This window comes from Chinchilla lanigera, unplaced genomic scaffold (genome assembly GCF_000276665.1).
Source record: "Chinchilla lanigera isolate Chin_1 unplaced genomic scaffold, ChiLan1.0 scaffold00103, whole genome shotgun sequence".
In the NCBI taxonomy this organism is placed as follows: domain Eukaryota; kingdom Metazoa; phylum Chordata; class Mammalia; order Rodentia; family Chinchillidae; genus Chinchilla; species Chinchilla lanigera.
In genome coordinates, this window is record NW_004955504.1 from 3,210,894 (window position 1) to 3,228,722 (window position 17,829).

The following is a 17,829-nucleotide window of genomic DNA, read 5'->3' on the forward strand; positions in this document are numbered from 1 at the left end:
TTCATTTCTTTTGGACAAACGTTCAGGAGAGAGGTTCCTGGATCAGGGGGTCATTCATGTTTAATGGTTTAGGAATCCCAGCACTGTTCTCCATGTGGCTGTCCCGATTTACATTCCCGCCAGCGTTGTGCCTGGCTTTCCTTTCCTGGGAAATGATGTTTACTTACCTCTGTTGCCCATTTTCAGCTGGATTATTCTACTTCTTTGTTACTGAATTGAGTTATTCATATATTCTGGATCTTGATCCCTTGTCAGCGGAGTAGCTTGCAAGTATTTTCTCCCATTGCATAAGTAATATCTTCCCTCTGTGGTTTCCTCCGTTGAGCTGAAGCTTTTAAATTTGACAGAATCACGAGTGTGTATTTTTAGAATACCTTTGGTGCTTGTGTAGTGGGAGCCTTATCCAAACGTCCTTGTCCATTCCAGGATTTTGAAGTCTGTCACTTATATTTTCTTCTACAAGGTTCATAGTATTGTCTCTTACCACATTTACATCTCCAGTTTATTCCAAGTAGATTTTGTACATGGCAAGAGACAGGAATCTAGTTTCATTCTTCTACATTCAATACCCATATTTTCTCAGCGCCATGAATTGGTGAGACTGTCCTTTCTTCAGCACGCATTCATAGGATCTTTACTAAAGGTCTTGTGACTGCAGATATGTTGGATTTCCTTATAGGCAGCCTGTTCTGCTCCACAGATCTACAAGTCTGCTTTTATGCCAGTACCATGTTGTATTAATTACAACAGATTTGGAGTATGTTTTAATGAATACATAAAATTATATATTTTAGTGAGGTATCATGTGGTGTTTCAATACATGACTTTGTAATGTTTACATTGGGTTAAGTGTATCTAGCTCCTTGATACTTGAGGCAAATAAGTTGCCTTCTTTAGTTTTTCAGAGCTTTTGGGGGGGATTCAGTAAAAATTTGGGGATTTTTTCTGATCTGTGAAGGATGCCATTGGTATTTTGTTAGGGATGGTGTTGGATATGTAGATGGGCTTTGGGTAGAAGGGACATGGTGACCATATTGATTCTTCCAGCCCTTGAACATGGAATGTCTTCGTTTCTTTTGATGTCTTCCTCAATTTCTCTCATCAGTGTTTTATAATTTTATTGCAGGTATATTTTGTCTCACTGACTTAAAGTTATCCCAACACGTTTTCTATAGATACTGTAAATGGGAATTGCCTTCTTGATTTCTATTTCAGATAATTTGGGATTAGCACATAGCAGTGCTACTGATTTTTGTATGTTGATTTTGTGTCTTGGAGCTTAATTCATTTTTTACTTTTAATATTTCGAGTCTCTGGTGTTTTCTGTCTATACATATTGTCATGTCATTTTCTCACAGTGATGATGTGCAAGTTTCACATCCTGTAGTGTCCTGATTGCTCTGACTAGGACTTCTAGAACCATGTTTAATAAAGGTGCTGAACACGTGCTTTGTTTTGGGTCCTGGAGAAAAAGTTTCTGATGTTCCCCACTCAGCATGATGCTGGGCGTGCACTTGTTGCCTATGACATTTATTTCATAGAGGTACATTCCTTATACAGCAAAGTTTAGTGTTTCTACCACGAAAGGATGTTGAGTTTTGTTGAATGATTTTTCTGCATCTGGAGAGATGATCATATGATTTTTGATCTTCATTCTGTAGGGGTGATGTACCATATTTCTTGATTTGTGTATGTTGGACTATCCTTGCACCTCTGAGATGAATCTTACTGATTGACCATGGTGAATGATCTTTTCTAGTGTATGATATTTTTCAATATAAAAATGCTTATAATAAAGATTAAACCCTCAACTTGGGTTGTACATTTCCAATGTTGAAGGATGTATTGGGTACCTAAGGTGCTGTCCTTCTGAGCTGATATTCAGTTTCCATATTCACCTGTTTGTCTTTATTCTCACTATGGTTAAACTGGAAAATATTTGTCAGTCAGAAAGTAAAAAAAAAAAAAAAAAAAAATGTAGTCTCTTGATTGTGTTTCTTTGTTAGTCTCTAATGCCCAAGAGATTTTATAAAACCATTTCTTTCCTATTTGCTTTAATATCTTGCTTAGAAAGACCTTCCTGACCCCTAAATAAATTCTCTTCTGCTTTTTCCTGGACTAATTTAAACTGTTCTTTTTTAGAATGTTCACATGTTATTCATGTTTTAAAATTCACTTGAACAGTTTTGCAAAGTGGCCTCTTAGGAATCTGTGTTGGTCTATCTGGAAACAGAAATATTCGATATCTCGATACTTAATATGTCTGGATATTCATATCGGAGCCTGTGCATGTCTTTCATGCAACCTCTATTGGTTTAGAATTGAAGTCACCGACTTTGGTGTGTTGCAGTCCCTCTCTCTGTCCCTGGATTCATGAACGTGCCATCTTCCTGCTCCACCTCCCTGGAAGGCTGTGGATGAAGGGAAGAGCCAGGCTGTAGGAAGGGGCTCAGGGACTTCTCAGCCCTTGTTCTGGCCACGGGGCTTGAGCCTTTCCAACAGCTGCCGTCACTGGAGGGAACATTGTGCTTGTGAAAAAAATACACAAATCACAAACTGTAATCCTGGGAGAATGGACCATGGCTCCACCTTGAGAGTGTGACTGTTTTCTCTCTTCCTCCTCCTTTCTGCAGTCAGGCATGATAAGGACAGATGAAGCCGACTACTTCCTAAAGCCGCTCCCGCCACACCTAGCAGGGAAGCTGAACAGCTCCGGCCAGGGCGGCCCTCCCTCCCACCTGCTCTACAAGAGATCCACAGAAAGCCGGACCCCGCAGGCCAACGAGGTCCTGATGCTCTCTAGGCAGTGGGGACTGCCCAACCCACAGCTCCCACAAAAGCAGCACTTCTGTGGAAGGCGCAAGAAATGTATGTAAGGGCAATTCTTTTTGTGTTGAATGATTTGGCCATAAATTTCTTTTGAAGTCAGGTCCTTTGCCTGATCTATCTCACAGAATTTTTTCAAATTTTTTTAATTTTGAGACAGGTTATCACTAAGTTGCTAAGTTGTTCAGGTTTGACTCAAACTTGTGATCCTCCTTCCTCAGACTCCCAGAGTGTTGGGGTTACAGACATGTACCACCATGCCAGGCCAATGAAAAATTCTTAATTTCCTTCAGAAATATGTCAGCACACAAGGCAATACTAATTGGTTATCGTTGCTACACTAAGCAGTGGTTCCAGAGAGTTCCCTATCAGCCAGTTCAGTGTGAGACCTCTTTCCCTGGAAGAAGGATAGGTAATCATAGACGGTTTCCTTTTTTTATACAAACTATTCCCTGGGCAGATTAAGTGACACTGCTCAGAGGTATAGAATCCTCCAGACGTCTTCAAAAAAACCCTGGCTTCTCTGCTCGGTAATTCTATATTTTTGAGGCTTAGATTTATTAAAGCCCTGTTGAAGCAGTTTATTCATATCCATATTTATGTACTTTACTCCACCACATCAAAGAACAGCCTAAGCACGATGTCATTTACCTGCAATCCATCCCCAAGGCTTTAAAGAAGTCTTTTTTGTCACGATCATTTAGGAGGTGGTTTATTACTCACATTCTGTGGAAACCTCTCCCAGGTTCAGAAACCACAGTGTCCTGCAGGTCCCTTGGCTTCCTTGAGCTATCTCCTCAAACTCAGCTGGGTGACACTTCCCCCACTGGGTGTCCAGGGAGCTTGCGCTCTGCTGGCCCATCTTTCTTGTGTAGTTGGCTTTGACTGCTTCACCCAGTACCCTATGATAAAGGTAAGCAGGGATTCAGTGAATCTTGGTGAATAAACCGAATGAACCGAAGTCACTTGGCAGCCCAACAAAAATATAGCTGAAGAACCACCTGAAATGTCCGTGCCTGAATTCATTCCATCCTACGTATAAAAGTCGTGCTGCATGCAAGGGAACTTGGAAAACTCAAATTCAAATTAACCTCATTCGTGGGTCCCGTGTTTTATCTCTGGAGGCTCCCTGAGGGGCTAAATCCAGGTCTTCTGTCCCTGTGGGTCCCACACTTACTAAGATTCTTCCCTGGCAGAGGAGAGTTTGCACTCTGTGTTCACTGAAGCATCTGTTGTCACAAGCTCATGCCCAGCCTGAGCATCTCAGTGACTTATCAAGACACCGTCCCAAAATAAAAAATGAAAAAGGGCTGGGATGCGACTCCGTGCAAAGACGCTGGGTTTAGTCCCCAGTACTGAAAACGAAAATAGCACAACAAAGAAAAATAAAGAAAACAAAGGCAGACTGATTTGCGTAGAATAAGCAGTGAGCTGGTCCAGGCCGGGGCAGGGTCTCTATTTCTCAGCCATAGACGTCGCTGTTAGCAGGGGTTTGGCGGCATGCATGCATTTTGGGCCAGTGTTCTGCTTGAGAACAACGCAGAGCATGTGCAGGTCACTGTGCGCGTCCTGGACAGTGAGACCAGCCCCACACAGCGCTGCTCATCCTGTGTCCAGCCCCAGCCTGTGGGTGTCCCGCCTTGTGCTGCAGCTTGGTTTCGTCCAGTATACATTGTCTCACCAGCCGTGGAAATCAATGCCAAGGTTTCAGGCCCACAATCCAGACCTGAAACCTTCTTCCAATGCTTTCCGGGGAAGGTCTCTGGGCAGGTTACATTTGTTCCTTCTCCTCAGTGGTCCCTTCCCTGAGTCCTGTGCTTGGGTGGCCTGGAGGCTGAGTGAGTTACACAGACGATTCCCAAGGGACGGTCACCCTTGACGGGGGCAGCAAGGGCAATAATGGGGAGTGATGAGCAATAATGGGGAGTGATGAACATGAGCCCCCTGGTTCCTGTACCCCACAGTCCTGTAATTACCATTCTCCAAGGATTCATGGAGGTGTGGAGGTATAGGCTGAGTCTCTGTACGAAGTGCTTTCAACCAGAAGTGTTACAGATTTCAGATTTTCCGCATGTTGAAATCCTTTCGTATGTAATGAGATATCTTAGGGATGGGGCCTGAAACTTAGCACAAAATCCACGTTTCATGTGCATCTACCCCGCCAGCCAGTGGGTGTCTGATGCAAGGTTGTTAGCGCACCTGTGTTCTGAAGGTGACCCATCTCAAGAGGTCAGGAATAGAATTTTTGATCTGTGATGGCCTGTCAGTGCTCAAAAGGTTTTGGCCTTAGCGCATGCTCTTACCATATTTTTTAGATTAGTGATGCCCAGTATTTTAACAAGAGATAAAATTTACTGACTGGGAGTACAGATCTGAGGACAGCATCTGCTTGCAACGTCACTGGGACATGTGGCTTCTGCATGAAACCTCCCTAACCGCACTGTCTGAGGCAGCCATTCAATCTTGCTGTTTTCATATAATGTTGACTTAATGATGATAAAGGCCAAAGATATTTGTACAGGTATTACTCAAGGAAGGCACAGTGTATTTTGCTTTCTTATTAAATTAGATAGCAATGCATGGCCCTTTCTAGGAAATTAAACTCTGCAGTGAAATGGAGCTGCCACAGAGATTTTGGAATCCACTTCAAACTATATAACGCAGCCAGATCTCAAATAAGAAAATAATGCAAGCCAGTGCTCTGTTGCTCATCATTATTGCATGGCTTCCTCAGGACCTCTGCTGCCGAGGAGACTGCTTCCCAGATCATGGGCTTGTAGTCTTTGGAGTTTGCTTCAAGTGCTAGGACTCCAGAGTACAGAGTCCCCTTTCTTCATGCTTTAAATCAGGACAAAATTACAGAAGGAAATAGAGCAGTAATTTCCACACACCGACAAGGGGTGAGCAACAGCTACAGTGAGCGATTAAATTAGAAAGATCATTACAATAAAAGGCACGTTGCCACAAATCTCCCTTACATAGTCCCTTATCCCTTTGAGCACACTTATGCCGTGGTTCTTGCCACTTTCTGGAGGTGGCCTTTCACGAGTGTCCTTGTAAAGTATGATAAAATAATGGATGAATGCTGCTGCCAAGGAAGAACATGGTGCTGCGTCCTCATCCGCCCTGTTCACCGGATCCGTCCCTGTGCGACTTCTGGCTCTTCCCAAAGTCAAAATGAAAGTGAAAGGGAAACATTTTGAATCAGTTCTGGACATCAAGGCATCCACAACAGTGCAACTAAAGACAGGCTCTAAAAGGACTCCGGAGCTGCTTCAGAAAAGGGCAAGAACAATGGGATGAGAGTACTGAAAGTGGGGTCGGACTTTGGGGAGGACCAGTGGTATTGTGCCTCTCACTGTAAGAATTTTTTTATTTAAACACACCATATTTTTTATCACACCTCAAATATCACACAAACTTTACCTATGGTGTTCTATTTAATACAACTTTTGTGTCACAGTGTGTTAATGCTTATGTTTTTATTATGACCATTTTTTATTTTATGAAAAATAAAATAAAATTTCACAACAAAGTAATATGAGGATAACAACAGTTAACTCACTCTGCTACCTTATCTTCAAAATAGTTACTCAGAGTACAAGACATAAGCCAGAAAAGATTCTTATAAAAAAGAAATAGATAATAATAAAAAACTTTCTTTTCAACGAACTAAGTTAAACTAGTTAAACAAAGTCCATTTGCATATACGCTGAATTACTTTGGAAATATTGGAGTATGTGATAGTTGAGCTTATCTCTGCTTCCTATTTATCTCTCTGCTATTTTGCTCTTTATTCACCTATATCTGTATCAAGGTAGACATAGATATCTATATAAATACAGATGTATAGATTGCAGTTCTCATATAAGAAGACCACGCAGTAAGTACTTAAGGCCAGATAGTTACAGCACGAGTCACGGCTCTGGTTCCGTGGAATTTGCTTTCCTTTGCTCTTCCCCGTCCACTGTAGATATGCCACAGCCTCCCCGCAATGACCTCTTCATTCTGCCTGATGAGTACAAATCCTGCTTTCGACGGAAGCGCTCTCTGCTCAGATCCCACAGAAGCGAGGAGCTGAATGTGGAGACGCTGGTGGTGGTGGACAAGACCATGATGCAGAGCCACGGCCATGAGAACATCACCACCTACGTGCTGACCATCCTCAACATGGTAGGGCCTGTGGGCCCTGGCGGCCAGCTGGGGAGTGACACCTGGGGACAGTGTGTGTGTGTGTGAGAGAGAGAGAGAGACAGAGAGAGAGACAGAGACAGAGACAGAGGGAGACATGTTTCACTGTTTACTTGTGGGCTTAGGTCTCACAAAAGAGCCATTCATGAAATGGCTCTTTCAGCTTTACTATGCTCCCATCAAAGGAGACATTTTTGCGACTTTAGAGAGTAAAATTAAAAAAGAAGAACTTGACTCTCTACAGTCTGTCAGCCTGGGAGATGTTTCTAGAGCACCAATGTCACTCTTTACTGGGTGTCTCTAAGAGGAGGTTGAGACACCTCAGACCCTTAAATCTGTTTATCAGCATTTGATGTGTGATTTTAGAGGACTGTCTAGAAATACCCACCTTTCTGAAATTCTGCTATTCAGATGACTATGAATTAGTTTGGCTATGAAAACTTAAAGAAACCCATACAAGCTCACAGAGTATCCTGTCAGATGAAGTGTGTCTTTGTCTCAAAGTGGCAGCTGCAGTAATTACTGAGGAGTGATGAGAGCTATGCTAAGCCCTACCACGTGTAAGTGAATTCTAGACCACCGAGAACATGTGGGCTCGTCATGTGTTTTTAAGCACAGTCTAATAAGAATACTTTAGAAGTGTGTTTTGTGTTCTCCTCCATTGAGTGGAGTGTCCTGAAGCACATCTCCCTCTTTGTGGTGTTGCTCAGTTGCCATGCTAGCATCATTTCCTGCAGGTGAGGTCAAAGATTGATAACGGACGAGACAGAAAAGGAGGGGGAGAGTTGCCCCAGGGCTAAGGAGGAGGAAGAAACCTCCATGGAGGACCACAAGGCCCAGCCGAGTCTGATAGGTGGAAACATTTTCCCCCACTCTGCACGCTTGTCCAGGACTTATTTCTACAATGTGGTGCCATGGACCCCCTGCTGCACAGCCCGTAGCTGTCACTCATTGCTTCTATCCCTGAGCACCTCCACTCATCCATTTCTCCTTCTGTGTTCCATCCTTTGCATTTTTTCATTCTCTTACCACCTTTCCCCTTCTCTTTCTTGTGTCCTTGTCTAGGTTACTTTTCTCATTGCAGAGACAAAATACCCAACACCCAAAGCCCAAGGAGGAAAGGTTTATTTCAGCTTACAGTCTATAAAACTTTCAGTCCATACTCAGCTGGCCCCAAGGCACAGGTGCATCACAGAGGAGAAACAGTCCATGGCAGGGCAGGCAGGAGGCAGAAAGCAACAAAGCCACAGCAGTAAGCTCTCTCTCCGCCTTATCCCACCCAGGCTACAAGCCTTTTGGGTGATGCCTCCTACACCCAGGATAGGCCTTCCCATCTCCCACACCCAGAACTATGCTAAACCAATCAGTGCATTAAGCCAGTACCACACATCCTTAATCTCTACTGCATACCCACGATCCAGCCACCTCCAAAAAACCTTACCTATGAAGGCATGAGGCTTTTTGAGACATCTAGATACAAACCATAGTAGTCCTCTTAGTCTTATTCTAAATATTTCTCTTGTGCTTCTGAAATTTCATACCAGAAGAGCTTGGGTGTGCTTTGCCTATGTAATCACTATGTATTAGAAAAATTGTCCCTATATTCTAAGGAGGACACTTGCCAACTCAGGGGCCAGTAATCCCTTCATCAGTACTCACTAATGGCAGGTGAAGCCCCCTACTCCCACCCCCAAGTTTACCTTCCAGGCAGGCACAATGGGGATTCCACATTGGTGGTTAGATATATTTATATCTCTCCAGCCAAATAAGAGAATTACAGTGATTCTCTCCTGTTCACCAGCAGGACCCCAAGCCCCCGACAGGCTGGGAAGATCTACCGTTCAGGGGCTCACACGGATTTGCTGTCTGTTCCAGGTGTCTGCATTATTCAAGGATGGAACAATAGGAGGAAACATCAACATTGCCATTGTAGGCCTCATCCTGCTGGAAGACGAACAGGTATTCTATTTTCTAAATCCATACTTTGCTTTTTTCGAAGAAAAATGTGTTTTATTTTTGCTTTCATATAATCATTCTATGGATTTTTTTTTTCTTTCTCTTTGGGAAAAAGCATTTACTATTTTGTGTTTAAAACAATGAGTTGCTTTTCAGATCTTTTCAATGATTTTTTTGTTGCTTTTTCTTCAGGAATAGTGAGGAAACTACTTTTATAAAATTGGATTGTAAGAAAGCAGACTATGGATGGGAAGCATGCCAGGGACCGAGGACAGAATGTGACTGGGTGGAGATTGTGCCCTTTCTGGCTTTTGCTGGAAGACTAGCAACGTGTTACAGCCTAGATGCTAAGTTATGCTGTGTGTCACTACTGTGCCTCACTCTGGTGCGACCCTGCTCCCAAGGCTGGACACTGTAACTCTCACCACCTTCTCCCTTAGAGTTTTATTTTCATAAGGATTCTGAAATGTCTCGCACACTTCGCTCACCGCATGCACACTCACATTTCCCGGACTGCAGACAAACCCAAACTGCTCTTGTCTTGGTAGCAGTGGGAGAAAGAATGTCATGGTACTGGCTCCAGATCACCTTGGTCCACATGGGCACTTCCAGGCATGGGAAACGGGGACTGTTTTAGTCAGAAAAGGTTCCCATATCTATTTTCCATGGACTAGGCAAAGGAGAGCGCCAGATTCTCCTGTTAGCCACGGTTTTCTTGTGTAAAGCAAAGTACTGACAGGTGGAATCTGAGCTCATCCATCAGTCTCAGATCCTCTTTCCTGTGCAGGGCAGGGTGGGGTGCACGTGGAAGGCTCTGTCTAGCACGACCACTGGGGAAAATGCAGCCTCGATGTCCTTTGTATGCCTGTCTGGTGCGGAGGGGTGTGGAGCCAGCTGGGCTTCTCAGGTGACAGGTTAATTATTCCTTGTATTAAAGCGTTTTCACCTTGGAATCCATCCAAGCTGCAAAAGAATAAGGGAGGTTATCATTTGATCGTACACCTGTGCTCACTTTAATTACTGCAGTGTTCCTGGAAGTCACCAGCTGAGGAATGTAAGGCATGCCTCAGGGCTCCTGTATAGCATTTAGCTTAGGTGTAGCTGACTCTCTGAAGAACAAAATGAATGTTTCAGGAGAAACCATTTGCAGTGACTGAAAGACACAGATTTCTCAGCACTCCACAAGTGAAAGTTTTACACAAAGGTGTACTGACATCAAGGTGTTTAACCTGGTGTTTTTCAAGCACCCATACGAAAAATATACCATATGCATAAATTAAGTTTGTATACCTCACTGAAGCCTAATGATGAGTGTTCCTGCTCCCTCCAAATCCCTCTGTCCTGAGAGTTCTGAAGTTCTCCACTCTGAAATTTCAGTTGCTGCATGAGAACTTGATACCTGTGGGCAACGTTCAGTGTCTTCTGGATAGTGTTTTCTAGTTGAAGTTAGTTTTTCAGAACTGAAGCTTTACCAGTCACTCTACCTCTTTTCATACACATGTTGCCTTTGTCAGGCAGTTCTTAACACTAGTGACGAGCATTAAAAGAGACATTGTTTGGGAACCTGGAATACCACCTGCCCAGCCTAACTATGAAAGGAGCATATCTCTGGCCAGACGTGTTGTTAGTGTACCTACGTTCAAAGCCATCCATGAATGATCATGTTGCCTTAGATAACTTTGCAAAATGATTTTCAAAAATTTTAATTGCAAGTAACTCATGTTCAGTTGTGTACCTGGGTTACTGAACATACATTCATGGCCAGACAGACATATTTCAATGGTTTATGTGGTTTATGTACAGAAAGTAGTAAGTGTTGTCACCAAATCTACACAGGTTTGAGATAACACACTATCTTTGGGATTTGAATGCATTTGCTTGTGTGCCATTCAGGTCCAACTGTGTATTTGAAGTCTGAGTTAATGACACTGTGTGGTGGTGACTGCTTTGTAGCACATGCTTTCTCTACATTTTCATGGGGGTCCTCCCTTTCTTACATAGCCAGGGCTGGTGATAAGTCACCATGCAGACCACACCTTAAGCAGCTTCTGCCAGTGGCAGTCTGGACTGATGGGGAAAGATGGAACTCGCCATGACCACGCCATCTTGCTGACAGGCCTGGACATATGTTCATGGAAGAATGAGCCCTGTGACACTCTGGGTGAGTCCCTGCAGCGGAGCGTGAAGATTGTGTGTGGGTGTCCCTTTGGTGGGGTCAGAAGAGGTTCAGTACTTTTGTACCTGCCCCATATCCATCAGTCACAGCCACTGCAGAGGACAGTTGAGAAGAGACTCACTCACTGGATGAACATTTGGCTAAATGCAAGAGAATGCTTTGCCTCGAGAGTGATTTTCTCCTAGGGTATGTGAGGCCCTGAGTTCAATCCAGCATCGGGTGGGTCGAAGTGGGTACTAAGGCACATAGAGAAGTCCTTCCGAGAGCCACGAGTTTCTGTATCTTCTGATATAAACCGTACTTTCATCCACGTGTTCCACCTTTGTGAGACTGGGAGCAGTAGATTCAGGTGTAGTTCATTCTATGACAGAAATAGCCACAATTATAAATGTTTGTAAAGATTCCCCAGAAATACAATTCCCCTTTCTCTATCAGTACCTCAGTTTCAACAATTAAGCAAACTTTTAGATGCTTGTGGAGGTGGGTGTACCTTGACCGATACTTTCCCAGACGGTCAGTGTGAAGAGTGTGCTGCGGGAGCTGGAGTCAAAGAGCGTGCTGCGGGAGCTGGAGTCAGCTATAGAGCTCTTGCCTACCTTGTGAGAAGCCCGTGCTTGGGGAAACAGAGCGTGTTCATAACTAGGACTCCTTGAGACATTTTTACTGCCCTCTCTTTAGTCCCTCAGTCCTCCGGGAGGAAGTTGTTTTGTTATAAAACTTTCAGGTAGGCCCTGGTCTAATATATTAGCCCTGCAGTTCAGCAACAGGCGTAGTGGCCGGCTACTTCCTTGTCCTGATTTGGCAGCTTCACAGGCTTAGATTTTCGGGATGGTTGTCATCAACCTACCCAGTAAGAGAGGGCCCTGCGCCTCAACTCTGTCCAAGTCATGAGACTTCTGCCTACCACCTGCTTTGCTCATGGAGCCTGGAACTTTGGGGTACAGGAGACGGTGGGTGTCCTTGTGAACAGTTCTGATGACAGCCCTGGACACTGAGGGTCCACAGCCCCTGGCACGTGCTGTCCAGCCCCGTGCTGGGAGGAGGCAGCACGCCCAGCATGAGTCCCCTGCGGGGAGAGTCAGCAGCTGGAGCAGGGCTTTCCCAGGGTGCCCCAAGTCTTCCCTTTGCTGGTTTTACTCCGTGTCCTTTTGCCATACGAAACCGTGAATATGACAAAGTGCTCCTTGTGACAAATGCAAATTGCTGAACCTGGGGCTGGTTGTGGGGACCTCCCGACACACCCATTCTCCAAAAGCTTTCTCCCTCAGGCATTTCAGAACACAGATGTTTACAGAAAGAGGCAGAAATTCTCCCCCATCTGCAATAAATACCTTCTTGTGCTTTGCCCCAATTATAGCCTGTGCCAGGAACACCACATAGAACCATGAATTGTTTTCATGAGAAAAGGGCTCCTCGGGACCCTGGGAATAGATCCCTTCCCCTCCCGTTATTTCACGCCTTTTGTACGCTTACCCCAGGGTTCCCTCATTCGTACTTCCCCCCGGGAAGATGAGGACAGAAAATAAATATGCCACTCTCTTATTGCAACACTGAATGTAATCACCCCATCTCTGTGCTTGCAGGATTTGCACCCATTAGTGGAATGTGCAGTAAATACCGCAGCTGCACTATTAATGAAGACACGGGGCTTGGCCTGGCCTTCACCATCGCCCACGAGTCTGGGCACAAGTGAGTCCATCTCCCCAGGTGGGAAGCCCGGAGCCCTTCCTAACTGCACAGTCACCATAACCTAATACCCATGCGCTAGGTCGGGTCCGCAGAGGGGATGCTCAGACCTCCAGCAATAACAGCGGTTGCCAGGCACAGTCGCTCAGACCCTGTCTTTCTGTCTTAGTGCCCCGTGTGTTTTAAAGCCAGGACGGTGCACGTGTCCACACTCTCCTCTCTGTGATCTTCTCACACACATTGTCCTCTTGGTGCCTAAGGCTGCGGTCAGTTGTATCTGTCTGTGTTCCTCCATGCTGTGGGTGGAACCCAGTTCTGTGGATTCATCTCCTTCTACAGTAGGGTGCTATCAGGGGTCTCCAAATAAAGGAGGACAGTTATCTCCCGTTGCTGACTGCCGTGACTCTTGAGTTTTTGTTTCATAATTTGTAGGGATGTTGTGTTTTGAAATGGGCGGGGTGTGGAAGCGTGGGTGCTGACAAGATCAGACCCAGAAGGAGCCGGTCTCCTTCCTATGTTCCGCCCCTGTCAGCCTTGTTGGTTTTGCAGTGAGGCAGCATCAGTTGTGCCCTGAGCTCAGCCTGGGGGACAGGGCCCCAGGGTCCAGGCAGGCAGCGTGCAGCAAGGGTGGCGGGGCTGTCATTGGTGTCTTCTCTGTATAAGAAAATCGCACATCTCGACCTAGAACGTGAAACATTTCTAGACATTTTTAATGGAAACTGTTATTCTTAGAGAAAATGTTTTGGCTGATAATTCTGCATGCTGACTTACACTTAAAGTACTGTTTTAGAAAAGTTAAGGACCCCTTGGCCACCCAAGCAGCTTCAGACGTCCTGCCGTGTGAACACAGAAAGGACACAAGTGTTTCTTTGCCATACTGACTGTTTGTGAAATTTCTAGAATTGTGTACAAGTAGGAATATCAATTTCTCTATTATTTTTTACTTTCAACCTGATTTCACCGGCCAAAGGCAAACAAAGGCAGTGATTGTGCTTTGTGTTTTTGCAAAGCTGATGTCTCCATTCTCTACTAAAAAACTAGACGGAGACGATAGATTGAAGTCACCCAGCACTGTTCAATGCACACATGTGTGTGTGTGTGTGTGTGTGTGTGTATGTGTGTGTGTATGCTTCTGTCCACCGAATCCCACAGAGAACCTGTAGGCTGTGGCTATGTGTGAACCAATGACCTGAAAATGAGGCTTTGTATCCCATTTCTGATCCCTTAGTCATCAAAGGTAATGATTGACTATTTCATTGCTTGAAAAATTGTACCTACCCTTTACAAGACTTTCGGTTAAATCATGATTAGAGTTTTAATAGTCTGCTAGAGTTAAAACTTCAAAAACTTTCATTATTGTAACGACATGAGGCTCTTGCTGTCCTCTGAACCATACCTGAATTTAATTAAACAATCAAGGCAAGAAGTATTTCAATCACCCTGGGCCGAGCCTGTCAGCGCTGGGTGAGCAGCTGGGATGGGGGCGTGGGCGGCACAGGCCGCTGCAGCTGGTAGACTCAGGTAAAATTCAACTCGATCCATCAGAACTAGGCCTTCTGTTCATCTCAGAGTCAGCCCGTGTCGGCGTTGGCATTTGTTTCTCTTAGGAGTCAATTATTAATATTTCCATTCCTCACTCAGACTGGGCCTGGATGGATAAAGAATTTCCTCCAAATAAGGAAAGGATAGTTTCTCCTGAGTGTGGGAATATAGTGGAGGGTAAAAAAGGAGCGCTGCGCACCGAGGAAGGCGAGCCCCTCACCAGTAGCGTTGATCTGCAGGAGTTACGGAATCCTTGCACACCTGGTGCTGAAAGAATTTGTGCAACAGACAGAGCAGGGAGCTCTGAAGAGTTGTGTCTTCAGTAAAACAGTTTTTGATCACATTGAGAAACTAGGAAATGTGTATTTACGTATTTAGCATGTGCTGAATTCTAAAATAAGTGTCACAGCAATAACAATTTAATAATCTGGCAATGGTACTAGTAATAACATTTTATCAGTCCACCGTGTTTGCAGTACGTAATGCATTTATTGTGGGGAGTTGGTGCACACGACACATCTCAATTGTTTTTTATCCCCTTTCCCTGTCCTCCTTCCCCCGTCTCTTGACTCTCCTTCTCACGTGCAAATGATCTATCTTCCTACTTCCTAGTATCTGTTTTTTATTTTGCTCTTTAATTTATTTATAGTTGGGTTTTGCATGTCTGCAAAGTATGTATACCCTTTCCCACACAGCCACACTGCAGAAATGACTGTGACAGGCCCTCACATTGCCTTCCCTGTCCAAGGGAGACAGGCAGACTGTCCAGCAGATGTGTCTGACGGAATGCGGGATGAGCAAGCACGGCGTGAGCATGTGTGCACGTGTACATTGAGTGTTTCAAGCAAGTTGTTACATGATAAAAGCAGCGGCATACCGGACTCAGTAACACAATTTCATAAATTTTATTTGAATCCAGTCGAAGGCCACACATCTATTGAGTTCACTTATTCATTATTTCTTTAGAAGGGAGTTACCTTTGATGTGCGATGAGACACCATGACATAGCAGTGTGCCTTTACCTTTGGCGGTGAGCTCCAAGGACAGTCAAATGCTTGATCTCTACAATTTAAGAATTAGAAAATTACTTTCACACCTGTTGGCATTTTGACTGTGAAAGACCTGTAAATACCCTGTTTCAAAGGTGAAATTTCTTTCTTGAGTTCTGGTCACGTGCAGAGGCCACCATTTGCAGGAAAAGCTGCTTCTCCACGCCTCCAAGCCATTATGTCTTCTGAGCTTTGACTCAAAGCTGGATTTCAGCCAACATCCACCTAATGGAACTTGTTGAGTTCCGTTATCTTCATCTGAAAATATCTTGTAGTTCCTACGGGGGAATCTGACCTACAGAGAGCAGTTGCCAGCAACAAGTGTTCGGATCAGAGTTGGAACCCAGAAGCTGGGACTGGAATCGAGATGTGCTTTCTCCTCGAGCACACAGACTTGAGCCCGGATGGCTCTCCTGCCAGCAGCTTGAGGAATTCCCTGCTTACATTAAATCACTAGACTTGGACATAGGGTTGCTCGGTGCAGGTGCTGAAGATTTGGCACAGAAATGCCAAGGGCTCAACTGCACATTTTGGAGAATCTGGGCCTGAATCCATGTGACAGTACCCGTTAAAGGGAAGTCATGCTGTGTGCTGGGCAGTGCTCTGGGACTCAGATTCCAGATGCACCTCAGCACTGCCACACCTCGCAGTGACAAGCAGCTGTGCCCGATCCAGGCCGGCTCATGTCTGTGTCTTCTATCCACAAAGCCAGCAGAGCACAGCGTGCTCCTCACGTATGCCCTGAAGCAGAAGCGGTAGTGTTTGAGCTACACCTTTCTATAAAGCACTGTGTCCTCATGTCAGGCCACTAAGACACCATCCAAACAGATTTGCTGTGCTTAGAAGGGCTCGTCATCCATTGCTGTGTTTCCTGTCTTTCCCTGAATCTGTGGACACACCACCTCCACTGGGCCCAATTCGAATTCTCCCGGAGGCACACTGTGTGGCAGTCCATTGACGACTAAGGATTCGTGCCTTCCCAAAACCTAAGAGAGCACAAACCAGTCATGCCAGGCAAGGGCAAGGAGTGCGGGCTGTGTGTAGCACCACCAGGGCAAGCAGGAGAGGCTTCTGGAAAGGATCTGAGAGGGCGTCAGCATGGATTAAGTCAGAGCTGTCTTCAGGACAGCCGTGCTTCTCGGTGATGCCAGGCGCCAGGCCCGTGTTTGACGATGACGTGTGCATCTCACAGTGTGTAACTCTGCCCCTCAGCAGCCTGCACGAAGCCCGTCCCAGGGTCAGAAAGGCTGTTAGTGCATAAAGACTGTGGGGGGTGTTGGGGAGAACTGGTCCTTGCATGTCCTGTGATCTCATGATTGCTGCACTGCCCTCAAGACGCCAGCACCAGGGTGTCTGTTCTTACCAGTTGTACTGACTGTCATTTTTATTAAGAGTTCTCACTTGCCTCTATGCTCGGAAGTACTTAAAATCCTTTGTCTTCGAACTCTGATGAGCCCCACCCCCCCACACACATACACACTGTATATACATGAATGACTTCTGCGTGCTAAGCGTTAGTTCTGCATTTCTCTTTATGAAGCACATGGCGCCGTGTATTTTGTATAGCTTGTGAAGAAAGCTTTATCATCTCGTCTCACACAGGAGGAAAGCGAGGCTTAGGAGCAGATAATTTGCTCACTGTCAGTCAGCTCCTGTCTGGATCCCACACCTCCCCAGCCCTGTGCTTCCAGTCATGGCCCTGCTGGTCCCTTGATTCCCCGCTGGCTGCTGCCTGCATCTCAGCCTCTTGCCTCCCTGGGGGATGAGCTGAAGTCCTCAGGAATCCTGAGCCAGGGCTCTGGGCATCCCAGCCCTTGGTCACCATCCTGGTGGCTCTGGCCCATTGTTCCCCCAATGGGTGTCACATTTCGCTAGCCATGCTGTCTGACTGGACTGAAATAATTGGTTCAACCTCTGCAGCCATCTGACCGAGCATCTGCCTTAGTTTCCTGATCACTGAAACACAGCACCTGGCACCAGCAACTTAAAGAGTTTAGTTCGGCTCACAGTTTGCAGAGGACTCAGCCCTTATGTGAGCGGCTGGCTCCCAGGCACAGAATCATGATGGAGGAGAGCTGCTCATGGAGGAGAAGTGGCTCATGGCATGGAAACCAAGAAGCAGAGAGAGCAAAAGAGAAGCCAGGCTGGGAGGGAGATAAATGCTTCCAGGCCTCACCCCCAGTAACCCACCTCTTCTGACAGACCTCCCCTCCTGAGAGCAAGTCAATTATAAGGCCCTCTGACCCAATCACCTTCCAAAACCCCACTTCTGAGTGCATGACGTTCTTGAGGGACATCTAGATAGACACCACAACATCACCATGATGGGAATTTTACTAATAATGAATAAATACTTGCAGATAGTGTTTGAACCATTCCAAAAAGCACTGTGGAGGACAGTAA

At 45.4% G+C, this 17,829-nt stretch overlaps 1 protein-coding gene across 1 annotated transcript in view; it reads left to right on the forward strand.

Annotated features, from left to right (window-relative positions):
- The window catches only part of Adamts16 (ADAM metallopeptidase with thrombospondin type 1 motif, 16), a gene marked incomplete in the record, with an annotated part of 153,491 nt that overhangs the window by 43,752 nt on the left and 91,910 nt on the right, over positions 1-17,829 (forward strand). Inside the window, 5 exon segments of the mRNA XM_013505868.1 lie at positions 2,634-2,868; positions 6,800-6,999; positions 8,893-8,976; positions 10,975-11,134; positions 12,733-12,838. Coding sequence (XP_013361322.1) covers positions 2,634-2,868; positions 6,800-6,999; positions 8,893-8,976; positions 10,975-11,134; positions 12,733-12,838 — 785 coding nt within the window.